We start from the raw sequence: 19,376 nt of genomic DNA, 5'->3' as shown, positions 1-19,376 counted from the left end.
ATAGTCAAATGTTCCCTCAGCCACACACTGCACAGGAAGCTCTCTGAGGCCAAATCTGGATCCCATTTATCTCTTTGTCTTCTATGCCTGGTACAATGCTTGCTTGCCATATGGTAAGCTCTCAAATGTTTTTGGAACTGAACCAAAATTCTCATTAATTTGCATAAACAAACATGTCTTTATTCTTTTAAGTACACTGTTTCTTCACCAAGAAATCCAAAGCAAAGGAGGCAGCTAATAAATTATTCAAGAGACAGATAATCAATCCAAGACAGTGCATCTATTCCTGAATTCTGATTTCTAGTTACAATACATTTCATCTAGGGAAGGTTTATATTATACCAAGTATATGCATATATCATTACTGTCTGCTTTTTGAATATCATTTAATATTCATGGAGCTGAGGCTCAGTGCAGTTACATAGCTTGCCCCAGGTTACAAGTAGTGGAATCAGAAAGAGGGCCAGTTTTGTCTGATTACAGAACCTGTCTCTTCCCACTATATCAAGCTACCTTTTAAAAGACACACACACACACAAAGGAAAGAAAACAAAAATAAGTCTTGTTTCCTTTTATTATATTTTTAAAGATCCAGCATTTGAATAGAATTCACATTTTACTATCTGTAATACTCACAAAAATAACTCCAGGCAATATTTCCTAAGATTAGAATTCAGAATAAATGAAAGTAAGTTCCATATCAAATTAAAAATATATAGAGAATATATCAAAACTTGAATAATTTAATAAAGTCAAAATTAGAACCTTCATCTTGAAAAAGAATCCTTTCTACATTTATATTAATGGCCTTTTATTGGAGGCTCTATTTAGTCTAGACTGACTTGTTAGGGTACTGTACATTCTTCCCATCGTCAGCCGGCAACATAAAGCTTTTTCTTGAGCCAGTTTATTTGAAAATCCTGACATCAAAATCATTCCTGATTTCAATCATTCCTGAGTAATTCTATCCAAATATCTCAGATATATATCTCTATCTTCTCACCTTTAATTTGACCTGCTCAAAGGTCTTGCCCATAGGAATATACACTCATTGCCTAAGCTGCTTAACAAGGTTGTGTGTGTGTGTGTGTGTGTGTGTGTGTGTAATGAAAACTTAGCAAGTGATATAGTAAACATTTTATAAATCCTTATTTTTATGTATCTAAATTTCCCCATATCATATAAATTTTTTAAAAAGAAAATAATATATCTCATTCTTTTATCCAAATGGTGTTAAGGATTTCTTTAGTTAAAAAACTGGAGTATATACCTTCGTTGGAGAAGCCCCCAAATGCTCACTGGTTTCCAGGTCAGTGACTGACTGATATTTCCCCCTAGATTTACCTTCATAAGCACTAACTCAACAAGTTTAAAAAAGAGAGGGGAACAAATCTATCTAGTTAGTCCACAAGCCAGCTTCCTAGTTCTAATAACTGATCTATTACAAGATGAAGTCAGATATGCAAACCCTCACTGTCTATCTCGCACTAATATCAGGTATTAGTTCCCTTGTTAGGAATGTCTCATCTCGGATTTATGGAACTCTGAAAGCCAACCATTTCTTACTCCCATAACGACCTTCCTTCCTTAATCTTCCCACTGCTATTAGTCTGCTGCACATTACCCAACACTTCACAAACAGATCACGTGCAAAATGTCTTCTTTCACCCTCCCCTCTTCCCCATTCACGTTATTTGCAAGACCTTCCTCCTCTTAGCATTGCCTACAACAAGACACCCACCTGCTCAAAAACGTTGACAGGTCAAGATCTACAGCACCCAGTTCAGACAAAAACTTACTTTGCAAGCTCACCATCTCTCCCTCTCTGGGCTCCTCAGTCTCTTCACTGTCCTCCAAATGAATTTTACCCTTTCCTCTCAAATGCTGGACTCATAGTCTTTTTTTCTTCTTTTGGATCCCCTGACATCATTCTCTTCAACTAGCTGAATCTTGGCCAAGATCTAACCCAAATCTCACCTCTAGGAAGTCTTCTTCAGCCACCCCAACTAAAAGAAATCACTTCTTCCTCTAAGTCAGGGGTCTACGGATGACAGTTGAGAGCCAAACTCTGCCCACAGCATGTTTCTGCAAAGCTTCACTGGGACACTGTCATGCCCTCTGCTTATGTAGTATCTAACGCTGCTTGTGTGCTACAACAGCACAGCTGAGTACTTGCTGCAGCCACGTGTAAACCACAATGCCTAAAACATTTACTATCTGGTAACTTGCCAGAACAAAGTTTTCTGACTCATAGAGGAACGATAGCTAAACTTTTTTTAAATGAGTACTATATACCAGGTACTGTGTTAAGTGCTTTCAATGTAATATCTCAATCATCATTTCACAACAGCCTAATCAAGCTTGTTATCCTAGTACCCCCATTTGAAGATGTAACTCCACCCCTACTGGCACCCCTCTTAACCACTGTGTGGTGGTATACCACCATTCCTGGATGTGTGTAAATTATAAAACTTTAATATGCGTTCCATCCATTTGGTAAGTATGACTCATTATCCGGATTTAAGGACAGTACCTGGCATATTGTGGGAAGTTAATAAATATATGGTAAGTGAATAAATTGGTTATTAGTTATTTTCCCTGTATGTCTTATATACCCATATACATGGCAAGCTAACTTGAAAAGTATATACCTAATCTTCTATTTTACATCCCTCACAGCATCTAGCAAGATGTTTTTCACATAAAACTGACCCCAAAATAAAATTTGGTGTGTGTGTGTGTGTGTGTATGTATGTATGTATATATATATATATATATATACATACATACATACAGTGAAATGCAAACCTAGGGATGGATGGACTTTAAGCATCTCATTGGAAAGGGGAATCTAGTAAGTACAGAGCACTTCCAGATGGTTCCTTCACAGATAACTATGGCTGTACTACACGTAGCTACTACTTGATTTCTCCAAATAAAGTACTTACCTTTGCATGGTCAATACGACTACTTAGTTCTTTGGATGCAAATCCCCCAAATATGAGACTGTGGATGGCTCCTATTCTTGCACATGCCAGCATGGTATACATCGCCTGCGGTATCATGGGCATGTAGATAACCACAGTGTCACCTTTTTTGACACCATGCTTGACCAAAACACCAGCCAGCTTAGAGACCTACAACAAAATCATTACATCAGCAAAGTGTTTTCTGTGTTATTTCACTAGACTTCTAAGTTAAGACAGTAACACAAGAAGTTGATCATCCTCTTGGTAGTGGATTAAAGAAGCCTGAGTAACACATATTTGATGATGATGTGAGCTTAGATAGTGAGAGTAATAACAGTAATAACAAACAGTATGACAATAATTGACTATGAACCAACTTATTATTATTATGCCACATGAACTCTATGGCCTAAATTTGCTTAATTATTAATTCAGCAACATATTTAGTGAGCAACTATGATGTACCAGACACTGTGTTTAGAGTTGGGAACATAATGATGAAAAACAAGCACACAGATATATATCCCCATGGAGCTTTTATTCTAAAGGGCAAATCTGTCAAGTGAACAGAAAAATAAAATAATGGCAAATTTAGACCTACATTGGGTTAACTATTAAAAGAGACAAGAACATGTTAGGAAAGAAAACATATCATCTACTTATAAGGTAAGTAAGATAGATTCTGTTATTATTATTCTTATTTTAAATATAAGGTAGCTGAGACTCAGATATAATAAACAGCTAACTCAGAAGCAGAGAGGTAGTAAATACAGCCAGGATACCATCACAAATCTTTTGACCTCATATTCTTTGCCCTTTCTCTTGCTTCGAGCCAATTATTTTTTCTTTATAGTTTTTTATACTAATTATCTATACAAAGTGACTGCCCTGTACATTGAGACCAAACACACAAACTTTGCTTAACTTTTAACATGTGTTTTGGAAATTAAAACAGGTTATGAAAAATACACCCAGACCTATGAAAAAGAAGTTCAACATTCTTTCACTTAAAAAATGTATATTGAGCACCTGTATATGGCAGACATTATTTTCTGATACACCAGTAAACAAAACAGGACAAAGATCTCTTATGGTTTAGCAGAAGAAATACAATAAACATAATTAGTAAGTGATCTATTATGTGAAAAGGTAGTCAGTACTGTTGGAGGTGGGAGGGCAGGACAAAGTGGAGGGATTGAGAATGCAGAAAATGTAATTCTCAGTGGGAAGGTGAGGGTAGACCTCATTCAGAAAGTAGCACTTTAGCAAGGAATGTAAAAGTTAAGAATGAGTGGAGTATACTATTTCAGACAAAGAGAACACCAGCACAGAGGTGTAAGGGAGATCATTTGTGATGTGATGGAGGAAAAGCAAGGAGACTAGGGAGCTGGAACAGAAAGAACAAGTGAGAAAGTGGTCGTAGATCAGGTCAGAGAGCTAACGAAAGGACTGTAGGGGTCCAGTGGGCAACTGGAAGGACCTTGGCTTGCCTTTGGATGTGGCTGCTCAAGGTAATGAACAGAGGAGACCTGAGACAAGGAATTGGGCCGCAGGGCTATTTATATGGATCCTTTCATTTTATTCTGCCTTTCCTACTTTTTCAACAATTTGAAAGGATTTGGGATCCTGATCATTCTTCCTTTTTCTCTTTATTCCCTTCCTCTGTGCAGAGGGGGAAAGATGTGGTCAAAATTAAGGGCTCTGGTGAAAGACAGAAAGTAACAAACAGCTATCTTAGTGTTTTATTCTCTCCTATTTGCATGGTATAATTTAGTGCTATTTTTTAAGAACTCAAAGCTGCCCAGCATCAAGTTATGAGAAAGATACACCAAAGTGATATAATCATGAACTTTAATTCTTTCTGGAGCTAAAGACCAAAATAAACACTGGAAGGTTCTATCCAAACCCTCAGTGTGCAATCCATGCAGAAAAGTACCATGCTCTGTGATCACATTACTGGGTATCCCATTTAAGCTACAGCACTAGGAGAGACCAATGAGAAGTCTGTCCTATTTACAGCTATAACTTCAGCATCTTGAATAGTGCCTATTGCTGAATAAAAATAACCTTCAACCAACACCCAATCTAGTAGTTATTCAGTAACTTTATATTCTAGTCTCACTTCTCAATGTTGCTGAAAGATGTCCCCCAAAACTTTTCTGTCCTTTGAAAGAAATGAAATCAATGAATTCAAAAAAGTTTTTGAAAAAAAGATCTCAAAATGACCCAATGAGACCCCAAGAAGTATTTAAGTTGGAGTCATGTCACAGCTTCAAAAAAATGAGCCAACATATTAAATTAGAATGTTTCATATACAAATCCAGTTTTCCAGGTTCTCCTGAAAAACTGTCAAGTCTAGCAACACCGAGCCTGTGTTCTTGAATAACAACTATCAACTGAACCTGATGATCAGCTACTAGGTTGAGCTCACCATTCCTGGGGGCATTATTGACAGAGAATTAATTTTTCTTTCCATCCTGAGTTTAAAATGTATTCTTCTACATCTTGTTTATTTTATATCATATGCTTAAACCATAGTTCTATAGCCATAAAGGTGTGATATATACTGATAATGAATTTTTTTCCCACCCACTTCTCCCACTTATGTTACCTACTTGGCTCCAGCATCTGAATTGTGAACCACTTCCCTGAATGAAGACAACCTTCAATAAATTAGGCTGCAGCAGGTGTGTACAACCACTAGATGGCGCCCATCTGGCCTTCTTAAACTGGCTTCCTGTAGCCATTCAATGTTTTGATACTGTGCTAACCACACCAGAGTTGCTCTAGAGAAAAAAAGCTGTATGTGATCAACAGAGAAAATCTATTTTTCAGTAGTTTCCAGGGATAAATGCCGCTCCAGTAAAAGTTTACATTGTAAATTATGTAAATGATATGCATGTATGAAATTATATCGGTATAAATGATACACATATATGAAATTTTACATATATATTTATATATATGAATGAAAACAGGGGAAAACATTCATTTCTGGTGAGATTTCTAATAAATATGCATATGGAAAACAAAATATTAACTCATTGCAAGAATGGACATTGGTTTAATATGAACATATGTGATAATATTTCATTAAAAAGTATTTCTTACTAATATTAAATCTAGAATTAGTTAATATGGGAGACCTAGAACAGAATACTTAGGTCTTACTTCAGACACAATACAATCATTTTGAAAAGAAGGGTGAGCAGCAGCAAACAGAGGAAAAATCTAGAAATCCCAGTCACCTGAAAGTTCATAATCGCTCAAATAAAGTGCTATGAAGCTTCAACACAAGGGGGATGTGATGATTGCTATTTCAGGGCTCGCCTTGCTTTTATTGACCTTCAGATGTAAAATTATCAAAGAGAAAGAAATTCTATATTCTTTTTGTTTAATGTTATAGTCTTATCCTACCATAGATATCTGAATGTAAATTTATAATTTCTATTGCTATCCAAAGGGAAAATATTTAACATATATCTTGTATAATTTATAGTTTCTCAACTATAGTTAAAGGAAAAGTTAAATCATGTGTAATTCACCCAATCCATATTCATTTTTTTTTTTTTTTTCAATGTTTTTTATTTATTTTTGGGACAGAGAGAGACAGAGCATGAACGGGGGAGGGGCAGAGAGAGAGGGAGACACAGAATCGGAAACAGGCTCCAGGCTCCGAGCCATCAGCCCAGAGCCCGACGCGGGGCTCGAACTCACGGACCGCGAGATCGTGACCTGGCTGAAGTCGGACGCTTAACCGACTGCGCCACCCAGGCGCCCCTTTTTTTTTTTTTTTTTTTTTTTTTTTTTTTTTTTTTTTTCATTTTTGCACCTTCTTAAAGTTGTGTTTTAATTTGTAAACAATCTAATCATTTTATCACTCACACACCACCAAATTTGGTTTTTAGTCTGAGTTAAGGGCAGGACCTATGCTATGCAATCATGGTCAGGCCATGCCTCTCCGCTAGCATGATGATAACTGAGCTGTGAAGGAAGCCTGAAGAAACAAAATGAACACACATATTCATTTAGATACAACATTATTTGTTTCTTCCCACTAGAGACTATATGAATTAATCATTATTTTGGTACTAATTTAAAACCATTCTAACATATGAGTGCCCTGTTATTGACTCAATTTATACAGTATCAGCTATGTATACTAAAGTCAAGTTTGCAAGTCAGATGCAAAAGAGGAAGACATAGTCCTTAAAGCAAAGCAATTCAGAGTCCAGGGAAAAATAATATGAATAAATAGTAATACCAACATAAGAAAATACAGTAACAGATATTTATGTTATATAAAATAGTATACACATGTATTTGGTTTATATGTAACACATGCTTATTTTGACACAAGTAAAAACTTTAAACTTTAAAATTATAAAATGAAAACATGCTCATATAAATAATAAAAAAGAATTTTATAGATTTTTTTATGTATTCATTCTGCAAAATCTTCATTCACAAGCAGTCTGTGGGTTAGTATAGTTTCATGATCAAATGCCCAGGACACAAATATAAACATTAGGTGAAACTGACCAAACACTATGTTCTATAGAGCAAATTAGCACCTGCTTCACAAGCAGCAAGTGTGTCCATCTAAAGAAAATAATGTTTGTATGAGAAAGATAGAGCTGGTGTCCAAATTATAGCAAAAAGATAATAATTATGGGCAATTTCAGGGCCATGTCAAAGAAAATTATATGAAAGAGAAGACACGAGGAAGCCTATTTTCAAGCTGCAGTGATGTCACCCTGCAAACCCTGGTCTAATCAATCACAGAAAATATAACTAATTGAAAAACCAATTATATTATCTGAGAAAACAGACTTCTTTTCCGAGGATTCTACTTGAAAAATATTCAGAAACCTTCCCTTAGTATGCTATATAAAACCACCCTGAAAAATGGGGAGCAAGCAGGGAATTTACAAGTAGCTGCTCTATAAAAGTTCGAATCAGACTTGTTTCAAGCCTAGTAGGTATAGCCAGAGATCCTAAATAAAGATATGCATATGGAATAGTTTCCACAAGGCACAAAGTGGTGGTATCCTTTAATTGCCCATGCAAGCAACTGTTGCTATCATTAAGGAGATTTTAAGCTAAAGGGGACCTATTTATTTCTCTCTTGGACCATTTGTCATCTCTTGACTTCCAATCTTGCCCACCACAGCTTCCTCTTTGGAGAAATCAAAGTGATGGAGCTTTCCATCATACTTAGAATAAAATACAGTCTTTATAATGGTGCCCAAGGTCCTATGGAATCTGACTCCCGGAGGCTCCCACAACCTCACCTTCTTCCACTCTCTTCTCATGGCAGGCCTCCGGGCACCCCATGGTGGTCCAAGTCTGTTCTTGTTCTGGGGCCTCTGTTTCACCTGATTTTCACACAAATGGGAACATGGTTGTCTCCCAGCCTGCATTTGGGTTTGTGTCACTGGGTCATCTCCTCGATGACAAGTAATTTTCTCTGACATACATCTAAAATGGCAGCCCAAGTCACTCTGTAGCATATTTTTCTTTACTTATATTGTATAATTTTTCATTTATGGTGTATTATCTTTTTATTCATAATGTAGCTCCCTAATTAGAATGCAACTTCCCTATGGGAAAAGATTATAATATTCACTACTGCAGTCTATGATGCCCACAGTAGTGCCATATAGATCAGGTGCCCTAAAAGTATGTTTTAATAAGTAAATTGACTCCATCATCATTCCAGTCCAGAAAAATGAATTCAAAACAGTCTACTGATTTTGTTAAGTTGACTTTCTAAAAGTCAGAGTTTAGCCACTCTGAAGATAATACAAATCATCTATTAAGAATCTATCAATGAATGATAAAAATAATCAGGTAAGCAAATGTAAGAATAAAAGCCATGAACCAGAATTTCAGGCTTGCAAGAAAGCCAAGTTAAGGTAAATGTTATAAGCAGAGTTTTAGCTGAGGCAGGATATAAACCTTCACAGTCAGGCAATGCACTAAAACAAGGAAATTTCTCACCATATTAAAAAATAAAAATTTCCCAGTGTAAAAAGAAACTCACAATGTGGAGGAGACAAGTGATATTTTTGGAAATAATTATTTCTCTCAGACAAGGATTACATTTTTCTTTACTTTTTAATGGATGAGTTACTATTCTTTCTATATAATATGAGAGTATGCTGTGAGGTCTGTATTAGACATTGTGTTGGTCTAAAAACAAATACATAAATAAAATACTAACTCTATCTTCAAGGGGTATTACTTTGGCCAAGAAATACGCTAATAAGTAGATATACTAACAAGTAATGTAAAAAGCAAAAATAAACCCATACATGGAGAAAGGTACAAATAAAGTGTTCTGGACTTCAAATCATGGTGAAATAGTTTCTGTTGTAGAGGGAAGTGAAAAGAAGTGACGTTACACTTCAAACAATCTCAAAAAGTCTGCTGAGAAAATTCAAAGGGAATGGTTGCATTGTTATTTTGGTTGATGTAAAAATTTAATTTAGACATTTGTATTTTGAATACATGACTCTAAACATGGAAAAAGGAAGCTAGGAGATACTAAAATGTTGTTTTCTCATTTAATTAATTCCTATATTATCTATCAAATTGGTATAATATTTATTTTATTTACATGGAGTATTCTTAGAATCTAACAAATTTTATTAAGTTGAGAAGTTATTCAAAACAAACTTTTAGCTACAATTTTGATAAAAATGTAAATCAGTAGTTGGTGCCTACTCATGTACAACTTCACATGAAATACAAGCGTCTACTAAAACGTATTTTACAACATTGCATTATACAAAATAGCTCACAATTGTTTTTAAATTTTTTAATGTTTATTTATTTTTGAGAGAGAGAGAAAGACAGGGTGTGAGTGAGGGAGGGGCAGAAACAAAGGGAGACACAAAATCTGAAGCAGGCTCCAGGCTCTGAGCTGTCAGCCCAGAACCTGACACAGGGCTTGAACTCACAAACCACGAGATCATGACCTGAGCAGAAGTCAGATGCTTAGCCGACTGAGCCACCCAGGTGCCCCCAAAATAGCTCACAAAAATTAAGGCTTATGGGAAAATAAGACTTAACCAGACCACTCAAAAATCAACATAACTAGAACTCTTTAACATTCATTTAACATAATATCATGTTCAATAGATCATTTACAGCCTTAAACAGTGGAAATAACGCTTCCTGTTTTAAGGTATTCTATCGGAAGGCATTCGCTTCTAAATATCCTTGCAAAGAATGAGCAGTCAAAATAGCACAGTGTAGACTTTATCATTAACGATTTTTAAAACAGGGGAGAATATTTTCTTAGCTTTAGATTCTGAAAGGCACTTAACTCAGCAACACTGGCGCTAAAGAATCTTCATCATTTTTTTCTTGAGGTTTTCAGATATTGAAAAGATATTCGCTTTAAATTGTGAGAAAGTCCCTGCAACTTGCTAACAAGGTAACAACAATCCAATAGGAGAATGAATGGGCAAAAGATCCAAATGAGCACTCCAGAAAAGTGAAACAAATGGCCAATAAGCACGGGTGAAGGAGCTCAGTTTCAGCAGTCATTAGGGAAAAGCAAATTAAAAGCACAATGTGATACCACCACACATTCACCCAAAAGGCCCAGATTAAAAAAGACTTGGGGTTGGGGGGGGTGCGCCTGGGTGGCTCAATCGGTTAGGTGTCTGACTTCAGCTCAGGTCATGATCTCACAGTATGTGGGTGTGAGCCCTGTGTCAGGCTCTGTGCTAACAGGTCAGAGCCTGGAGCCTGTTCTGGATTCTGTGTCTCCCCACCTCTTTCTCCCCCTCCCCTGCTCACTCACTCTCTCTCTCTCTCTCAAAAATGGATAAACGTTAAAAGAATTAAAAAAAGAAAAAAAAAGACTTGGGATTCTCAATGCCAACTACTGACAACTAGCATTCTCATACACTGCAAGGGGGAATGGTAAATGGGTACAACCAGTCTGGAAAACTATTACACGAAAGAATCTCATGAACAAAAAGTTGAGTAAAAAAAGCCAGACACAAATGAGTGCATCCTATTATTCAATTTATACAAAGTTCAAAAGCAAGGAAATGTCATCATGGACGGTGTATCAATGTCTGCATGATAATCCCATAAAGGCTGAATGAGAAATGACTAACATGAGGCATGGTAGGTGCTTCTGGGGGTGGAGATCTTCTGTCTCCTGATCTGGTTATGTGGGTGTGTTCTGTTTGTGAAAAATCCAACATGGTTCTGTGTACTCATCTGAATGTATATTACATTTCATTAAAAGTTGACAAAGTGGCATGTGAGGAAAAAACCTACACAAAACACTGTGAATGAAGTTCAACCTCAAACCAGCATCATTCACGGAATGATGATTCCAGCATCAAGCACGGAAAAGGTAATTCACCTTACAGAGACGTACTTTTTAGCAGAGCCGACTGCAGTACAACTGAAGTTCTTATTGCTTATTTAAGAAGCTTAAAGAACAAAAACTGCACATGCCCTGTTGCATTCTTTCCCCTCAACAAGGCAAGTGCTGGCAGGGCTGAATTTCTGCAGGTTCGGCACGTTTTTGCATTTTCAGTTCTTGCTTAAGAAAATGATGATGATGTGACAGACAAAGAAATATCAGATTATCATACCCTGACATACTTCTGAGAAGGTGGAAATCACACTTTGAAAAGAGCACCTTAAAGGGCAGAGCTGGAGAAAGGACTTATCGTGCGACATGACCCTTGATTTCAGAGTAATTTTCTCCTCCAAATTACCCAAACTTCATAATTACAACCACCACTGTAATCATATTTCAAACAATTGCCTTCAGTGGAGATCATAGACACTTTCAGTTTGAATTAAATCAAGAAAATCTGGCACACTCTGGGCTTCCTCAATTCTCCCTGTATATATATATTCATGAAAATTTCTAGTGGTCACATTTTTATTTAGCAAATAAATAAAAATTCACAATTGTTTGAATACCAAAAATAAAATTAAAAAAATAAAGCAAACTCAGAGGTAATTCAAAATGAAATTAGAGATAGAGAAAACAAACTCAAAAAAATTAAAGAAGGAATTTCTTAAAATGATGAATACAGTATATAACATATACAGCCAAATACAAACAAAAACTCTCATACACACCCCTTTACTTTGCTGAGGTTTAATATAACCACTAACTTGAAAAGAGCTAGGGGCGCCTGGGTGGTGCAGTCAGTTAAGCGTCCAACTTCAGCTCAGGTCATGATCTTGTGGTCCGTGAGTTCCAGTCCCGCACCCGGCTCTGGCACCCGGCTCTGTGCTGACAGCTCGGAGCCTGGAGCCTGCTTCGGATTCTGTGTCTCCCTCTCCCTCTGCCCCTCCCCTACTCATGCACGGTCTCTTTCTCTCTTTCAAATGTAAATAAACATTTAAAAACTTTGTAAAGAAAAGAAAAGAGCTACCAAGAGAAGGACACAATAAGCATATATATTTCTCCTGGAATGCAGATCTGGGTGTAAGTGTGGAAAATTCAAAGAGGAAATATTCATCTTGAACTTCCAAGCCAAATGTAAATAGGCTACAATTCTTCAGAGATAGTAAGAGGTCAGAATTTGCCTAGAAAGAAGTTCAAGTTATATTACTGACCCAATTCAAAGATAAGAAGTTCCCACAATAAAGGAAGTTAGAGTCATTTAAAAATTTCAAATACAGTTTCATTCATTCCTTCATCATTGAACACATTTGCTATGTACCAGGCACTATTCGGTGAACAGAACAAAAACCCCTTCCCCTTCCTTCCCTGATGGAAAGTACATTGTAGAAGAGGAAACAGCACTAAAGAAGATAGACAAGTAAAATATAAACAAAGGTACTGAGTAATAAGTGGCAAAATTAAAAAGAAAGTGGAAAAGGAAGATCCGAAGTGATGTGCACATGGGAACATTTGTCTTCAATACGGCCAGGGAAAATCTCATTGAGAAAGTAATACCCAGGTCCTATGAACCATAAGATATCTAGAAGAAAACTATTTCCAGCAGAAGGTAGGTAAGTACAAAGTTGGGAGTAGAGCAAGCTGACAGTTGGCTTCAGGAGGCAGGGGGCTGGGGTGTGCGATGCAGTGGGGCTGGGGAGTAGGTCACCGGAGGAAATCATGCAGAAGCACAGGTCACAGTGGGGAGCGGCTTTTGCTTTTTTTCTTTCCATGCTCTCAGAATTAAGAACAAATCTGTAGTGCCACACTCAGAGTTCTCGAGAGTCTGGCTCATGGGAGTCCCATCCCCCAACCACTTGTGCTTTCTGCCAAAGCCACTGTGGAGGTGCTAGGATCTCCCTGCCCTGAAGATCTCTGGAGGTGCTATTTCCTCTGTCTGCAGGACTCTCCTGTCCACCACTTCCCTTCCCACTTTTGGTGGTTTGGCAATTTTAGGCACTGATTCTTCCAAAAAGTCTTTCTATGCCATATTAACGGTTGGCTGAACTGCATGTTTTCCCATGTGTTTCCACAGAATATACTACTACCCTCGAACATCACCCTGATCATGTTTATACGGGTTGCTTAGCTCCTTAAAGTTATGGAATGGTGCATTTAGCTTGTATCCCTTGTTCCTAACAGGGTTTGGCATACAAAGTCAATGCTTGTTGAATGAATAAAGAATGGATCTTGAACAAGGTTCAAATCACTATACAAAAATCTTAATAAAGGGTTGTATGAACTCTCAGATCTACATAAAAAATGAAAGTTTCAGAAAAGCTCTACTTCTGAATCATTCAGATCTTTTATGTCACTGAAACAATTTAGTCTAACATTTATCCGTCCGCTAATTAAATAAGAAATGCTAACTAACTTAATCAAGTTTTACATAGCCAGAAACTCCCAATAGAAATGAGATGGGGGAGGTTAAAACAAGTTAAAGTACAAAGCCACTTCTCTTTGTTTGTTCTCAATGGCATTACCATTAAATCTTTCTTCCTCTGTCTTCTCTACTTAATAAAACAAAGGCCACAGGGAACCAGGAGCAGGTAATCAAAGTCAAGCACAATGCCTCCCTCTTTCCTAACACTTCTTCCTTTAGTACTTTAGAGAAGAAAAGCCTGGGGAATCAGAAGCTGTCAGCAGGTGAGAGAAACAGGCCTTTTAAGTACTTTGATGTCAGGCTAAACTGAAACCAATGAACCAGTACAAACCTCAAAAGGGTCTAAGAGTCCAGACTCCATATTAGAAAATCAAGATGGGTTAGCAGAAATGCTTCTAAGCAAAATGTGTATTTATCATATACACTCATACAATTGACTAAAAAAAAAAAAAAAAAAAATAGAAAATGGGCAAATTACTTAACTCTTCTTATTTTATGTTTCTCTAAGGCTTTCTCTTAGTTTTTCTTCAGTTTTTTTTAATGTTTTTATTTATTTCTGAGAGAAAGAGAGTGTGCAAGCGGGGAAATGCAGAGAGAGCAGGAGACACAGAATCCAAAGTAGGCTCCAGGCTCTGAGCTGTCAGCACAGAGCCCAACATGGGGCTAGAACTCACATACTGTGAGATCATGACCGAAGCTGAAGTTAGATGTTTAGCCGACTAAAGTCTTAGGTGGCCCAGGTGCTCCTAAAGCTTTCTTGTTGACTCTGATGTTTGGTTATGAATCAAATTCAATATTGGCATAGATAATACTGTGTAATATACAAATAAGCTTCCTAATCTGTATACTAATTAAGATTCACCAGTGTCTTAGGCCTTTAATTAATAAAATGAAACTGTGACAATATGCCCAAATCATAGGAATAAGATTTTAATCATAGACAAAACCTCATCTAAAAGCTGAAAATGTAAACCTACAATAAAACACAGAGTATAACAGGTTATCGGGGAATTTCATTATCTCTTTGAATAAAACATGGCTTTAGATGAGTAACAAGGTCATTTGCTAATGGAGTTCTTTCTCTCTTCAGGCTCAGTGTGAGCTCTGTCTCTGTTTAATTCATTCTGAAAATAGAGTTCCCACTTACAGACCAATACAAAGTATCCAACAGTATCTTTGTGGCAGTATTTTGTTTTGTTCTGTGTTGGGCTGCCCAGCATTTGAACTTCCCTCTTATTATCTTGGAATTCCTACTATGAAATCAAAAGAGGAAAAGACATCTCTTTCTCCACTGCCTGGTGCTTTAGCCATGTAACCTAAAATTGGCCACGTAGGTGTTCCTAATATGTCAATCTAGGAGATTGATTCAAGTCAGCAAGTCTAGTTACCAATTTGTAGGTTCTCCTTAAATTTTTACCGCTGCCCCTTCTCTCTTGGGGCTACTTTTTTCTGAATCCAGTTCTTCAGTCTTCCCTTTTTATGAATTCCTCTTATATTTACATCAGCTGAAGCTGGCATTTGTTCATACAACCAGGCTGAGACCCAGCTTGAGCAAAACTGGTTTAGATTTTCTCTTAATTGTTTGCAACAACTCAGGATTGAGACATTGGATTGTCCCAGTTGCCTTTTTTGAAATCTCTTAGAAAAATAAACAAGAATATTGCTGACATAAAAGGGTATAATTTCAGAGAGTCAAGGAAAGTTGACCAGATTTTCTAAAAATCCAGCACAAACACCAAATAGGTTTAAAAAGCAAAAGAAGAGAATGTGTTTCCACAAGCCCTAACTTAAAAGCAAATGCTTCCAAACCCTACTGTGACACACTTTGCCCAATCAGTAGTTCTCAACTAGTAACCATTTTGCCACCCAGGGGACATTTAGCAAGGTTTGGAGACATTTTGGTCATCACAACTGCTGGAGGGGTGCTATTGGCATCTAATGGTCAAAGACCAGGAATGCTGCTAAACATCATACAATGTACATACCGGCACCCCACAGCAAAGAATTCTCTGCTTTAAAAATGTCAACAGTGCCAAGGTTGAGAAACCCTGCCCTATACTATTATCTCCCTTTAAATCAATATAAGTAAATGTCCAACAGAATACGTGTTACATAGTCCACAATACCCAAATCCTTTTATAATTACTTGTGAAACCTCATTTCCACCCTAATGTTCAAAGAAAATCTCATGAGGTACCTGGGTAGCTTAGTCGGTTGAGTGTCCGACTTCGGCTTAGGTCATGATCTCAGGGTTCCTGAGTTCGAACCCCATGTCGGGCTCTATGCTGACAGCTCGGAGTCTGGAGCCTGTTTCATATTCTGTGTCTCCGTCTCTCTCTCTCTGCCCCTCCCCTGCTTGTGCATGTGTGCTCTCTCTCAAGAAAGAAAGAAAGAAAAGAAAGAAAGAAAAAGAAAGAAAGAGTGAGTCTCATAATTCATCTGTCAGTATTATAATTCACCCAAGAACTACACAGATGGGAAAGGACAACAAAAAGGAACAAATAAGGGAAAGGCACAGTATGTAAAAAGACCTGTAAAGGGCCAGGAGTGCCCAAGGGCAAGACAGGATCCCCAGGGTGAAGAAGAGTTGTGTTTATGGCAAAGAATATCTGGAAATAAAGCTTGCAGAAATGCTGTGATCAGATTCCAAATGTCTTCTACATCACAGGAGTCTAGATTATACTAAGTAGTAGTAATTTTTTTAAATGTTTATTTACTTATTTTGAGAGAGGGACAGAGAGAGAGAGGGAGAGAGAGAATCACAAGCAGGCTCTACTCTGTCAGCGCAGAGCCCAACACGGGACTCGATCCCACCAACCTTGAGATCATGAGCTGAAATCAAGAGTTGGACGCTTAACAGACTGAGCCACCCAGGCACCCCTAAGTAACACTAATTTTTAAGGAAAACATTTTTAACTAGTTGTTCCTTAGGGAGAAAACTCTGGTGTCACACTAGGTGGTGATCTAACGTGAGAGGAGGCTGGTCATCGGGAGGGTGGGAGAGGCTGCTGCACTGGTACAAGAGCTGAAAGGAGCCAGGCTGACAGGATGGCAACGTGGGTGGAAGCAGAGGCCAGGAGAGGATTTGAACATATTCTTAGAGTCTTGCTCACCTCTCCCTGTAAAATGAGTATTCTCCAGTACAATAACATATAAATATAAGGGATAAAAACTCAATTAGTTAACATACCTCTATTTTTTCCAATGTGCCTCAAAAGAAAAGCAAAGTAACACATGTCAGTGAATTAAGTGAATTAAAGTTTGAACAATATGAATGCGTTTTAAGTAATTTCGATAGCATTTCCAAACAGCATATACAGAAAGTGTATGATATTACCTGCTCCAGAACTTCTTTGTAGGTAATAGTTGCTTTAGTATCAGTAACAGGACTGTCATAGATGATAGCAATCTTATCTCCTTGACCATTTTCAATATGACGATCAACGGCATTGTAACAAATGTTAAGCATTCCTTCCACAAACCTGAAAAATTGGAAGGTAAAGGTTAATAATTCTTTCCAAAATATACTGTTGCTTAACTAGGTTGTATATTTCTAGCTTGGCAGCGCTGCCCTTAAATTAGTGCTTCCCGTGGCACACATGCAACGCCAGGTAGTATCTAGAAAGCAGACATTTAAGACGGTACAGAAGTGACATCTTTGTTTTCATGTGTGTTTGCTTTCATGTGCACTAGAAAAAAAATATACCTCACACTTCAAGGTGACAGCTTTGTAGATTTTATTGCTTAGGACGGAACAACAGTATAGACACCAAAATAATCTACGTGAAATGGATGAAATGAATTGTATGTAAATACAGCGCAGCCCATGGAAGCGTTAGGCTGAGAGAACAAATGGCAGATGTATGACTGAGTTTGGGTAACTGCTGTAAACACACCAGCTTACTGGAAAATTCAATTCTCCTTTAAAAGAGCAATATATATATATATATATATATATATATATATATACACACACACACACACACACACACACACACACACTTATATATATTTGTTTCAATTAAGTGGGATGCCTCCAATTGCCCAAATGGATAAGCTCTATTCTGCATGTTTGAAATGCTCCATAATTTGAATAAAGTATGGACATGCATATAACATTTTAATTAATTTTTTTCAAAAACTTTTGCAATTTCGTACTTTTCATCTCCCAATTTGTCAATGCCTTCCTCTGAAAACACAGACATCATGTAGATGGATGGAGATAACGTTTTGAAAAATATAGCTCATTTTTTTTCCAAAAGAAAAAGTTTTGCATTTGCCCCTTCTCTAGGAGGAGGGGATTAAACCAAAGCATACAAGGACAGTAATGGTTTATTTGTCCCAACATAAGGCTAGCAAATATCATAACAATGCAAAATAACAGGAAAAAAAAACATTGAAGCAAAAAGAAAAAGTCCTGTCAGATAGCAGAATATCACCTTCAGGTCTTCACCCAAAAAGCCCTATGTGAAATGAGGCAGTGAATTAAAAGCAGCTATAGATACAGTGGCAGCATTAAGAAATAACACATAGAGAACGCAACAGGAGGAGGGATCACTTACTCAGGGTCAAATGACCCTATATACTTCAATAACCCGAATATGACTACCTGACAGCATAGCACAAGGAGCAGCTAATGTAAAGATTCTGAATCACCAAGTGCGAAAGATTCAATGTTTGTTCTAAAATACCGTCTCTTCCCCTTGCCCCACCTCCACGAGTGGAGAATACTTCCCTTGTTTGGGGCTCATGCAGGTGACTGTGCTTTGGCCAAAGAGCTGACATAAGTCAAGCAGAGGCGTGAAGGCACCTGTGCCTGCTCTCCTTCACCTCTACTTTCTCCAGAAGAGCCTCCTTCACCTCTACTTTCTCCAGAAGAGCCTCCTTCACCTCTACTTTCTCCAGAAGAGCCTCCTTCACCTCTACTTTCTCCAGAAGAGCCTCCCTCACCTCTACTTTCTCCAGAAGAGCCTCCGGGTGTCTGTGACTGCTGCCTCCTCGGCCTAGTATCCAAAGCAAATATTTGCAGGTGGAGGAGAGCCCAAGAAGCAGGAAGTGTAACCCAGTCAGATACATGTCTAGGAGCAACGTTTCCAGTCATCTGACCCCGTGACAACCTAGAGATACATGGGAATAACTGCCGAATATGTTATGATTTGGACATTTGGTATGATGATTTGACATGCAGCATAATTGTGGCTTTAATTAGCTAACATGCCAAGAGAAAAGATAGTTTGCTCAATGTTTTGTATCAGAAAGAAGAAAAGATGTTTTATGGAATTTTCCCACAAGAATATTTATTTTTGTTTTTGTTCCTGAAAAGAACATGTTTCGGACACACGGAATATTGGCTTGCTGGAATACTTCTTGATGTTGTTATTATTGTCCTTCTCTTTATCTACAACTTCTACTCTACCACTCTGTGCTCAACAGTTAATTACACTCATGACATTGCACAATAAAGAGGCCCTCTCAATACCAAAGATTGATAAAGGATTCACTTTATCATTTGCTGACTATTCTCCTACCTCTTCTTCCTTCTCAATATCTTTCACGGAGTCTACTTCCTCTGCCAGATCTTTGACAGTGA

At 37.5% G+C, this 19,376-nt stretch overlaps 1 protein-coding gene across 1 annotated transcript in view; it reads right to left on the bottom strand.

Moving 5' to 3' along the window:
- ACSS3 (acyl-CoA synthetase short chain family member 3) overlaps positions 1 to 19,376 on the bottom strand; it is a 160,283-nt gene that overhangs the window by 104,498 nt on the left and 36,409 nt on the right. Inside the window, exons 2-3 of the mRNA XM_042947255.1 lie at positions 17,124 to 17,268; positions 2,949 to 3,137 (exon numbers count right to left, since the gene is read on the bottom strand). Coding sequence (XP_042803189.1) covers positions 2,949 to 3,137; positions 17,124 to 17,268 — 334 coding nt within the window. The remainder of the gene's footprint in view (positions 1 to 2,948; positions 3,138 to 17,123; positions 17,269 to 19,376) is intronic.

Source organism: Panthera leo, chromosome B4 (assembly GCF_018350215.1).
Source record: "Panthera leo isolate Ple1 chromosome B4, P.leo_Ple1_pat1.1, whole genome shotgun sequence".
Classification (NCBI taxonomy): Eukaryota; Metazoa; Chordata; class Mammalia; order Carnivora; family Felidae; genus Panthera; species Panthera leo.
This window is presented reverse-complemented; position numbering and strand designations above follow the sequence as displayed.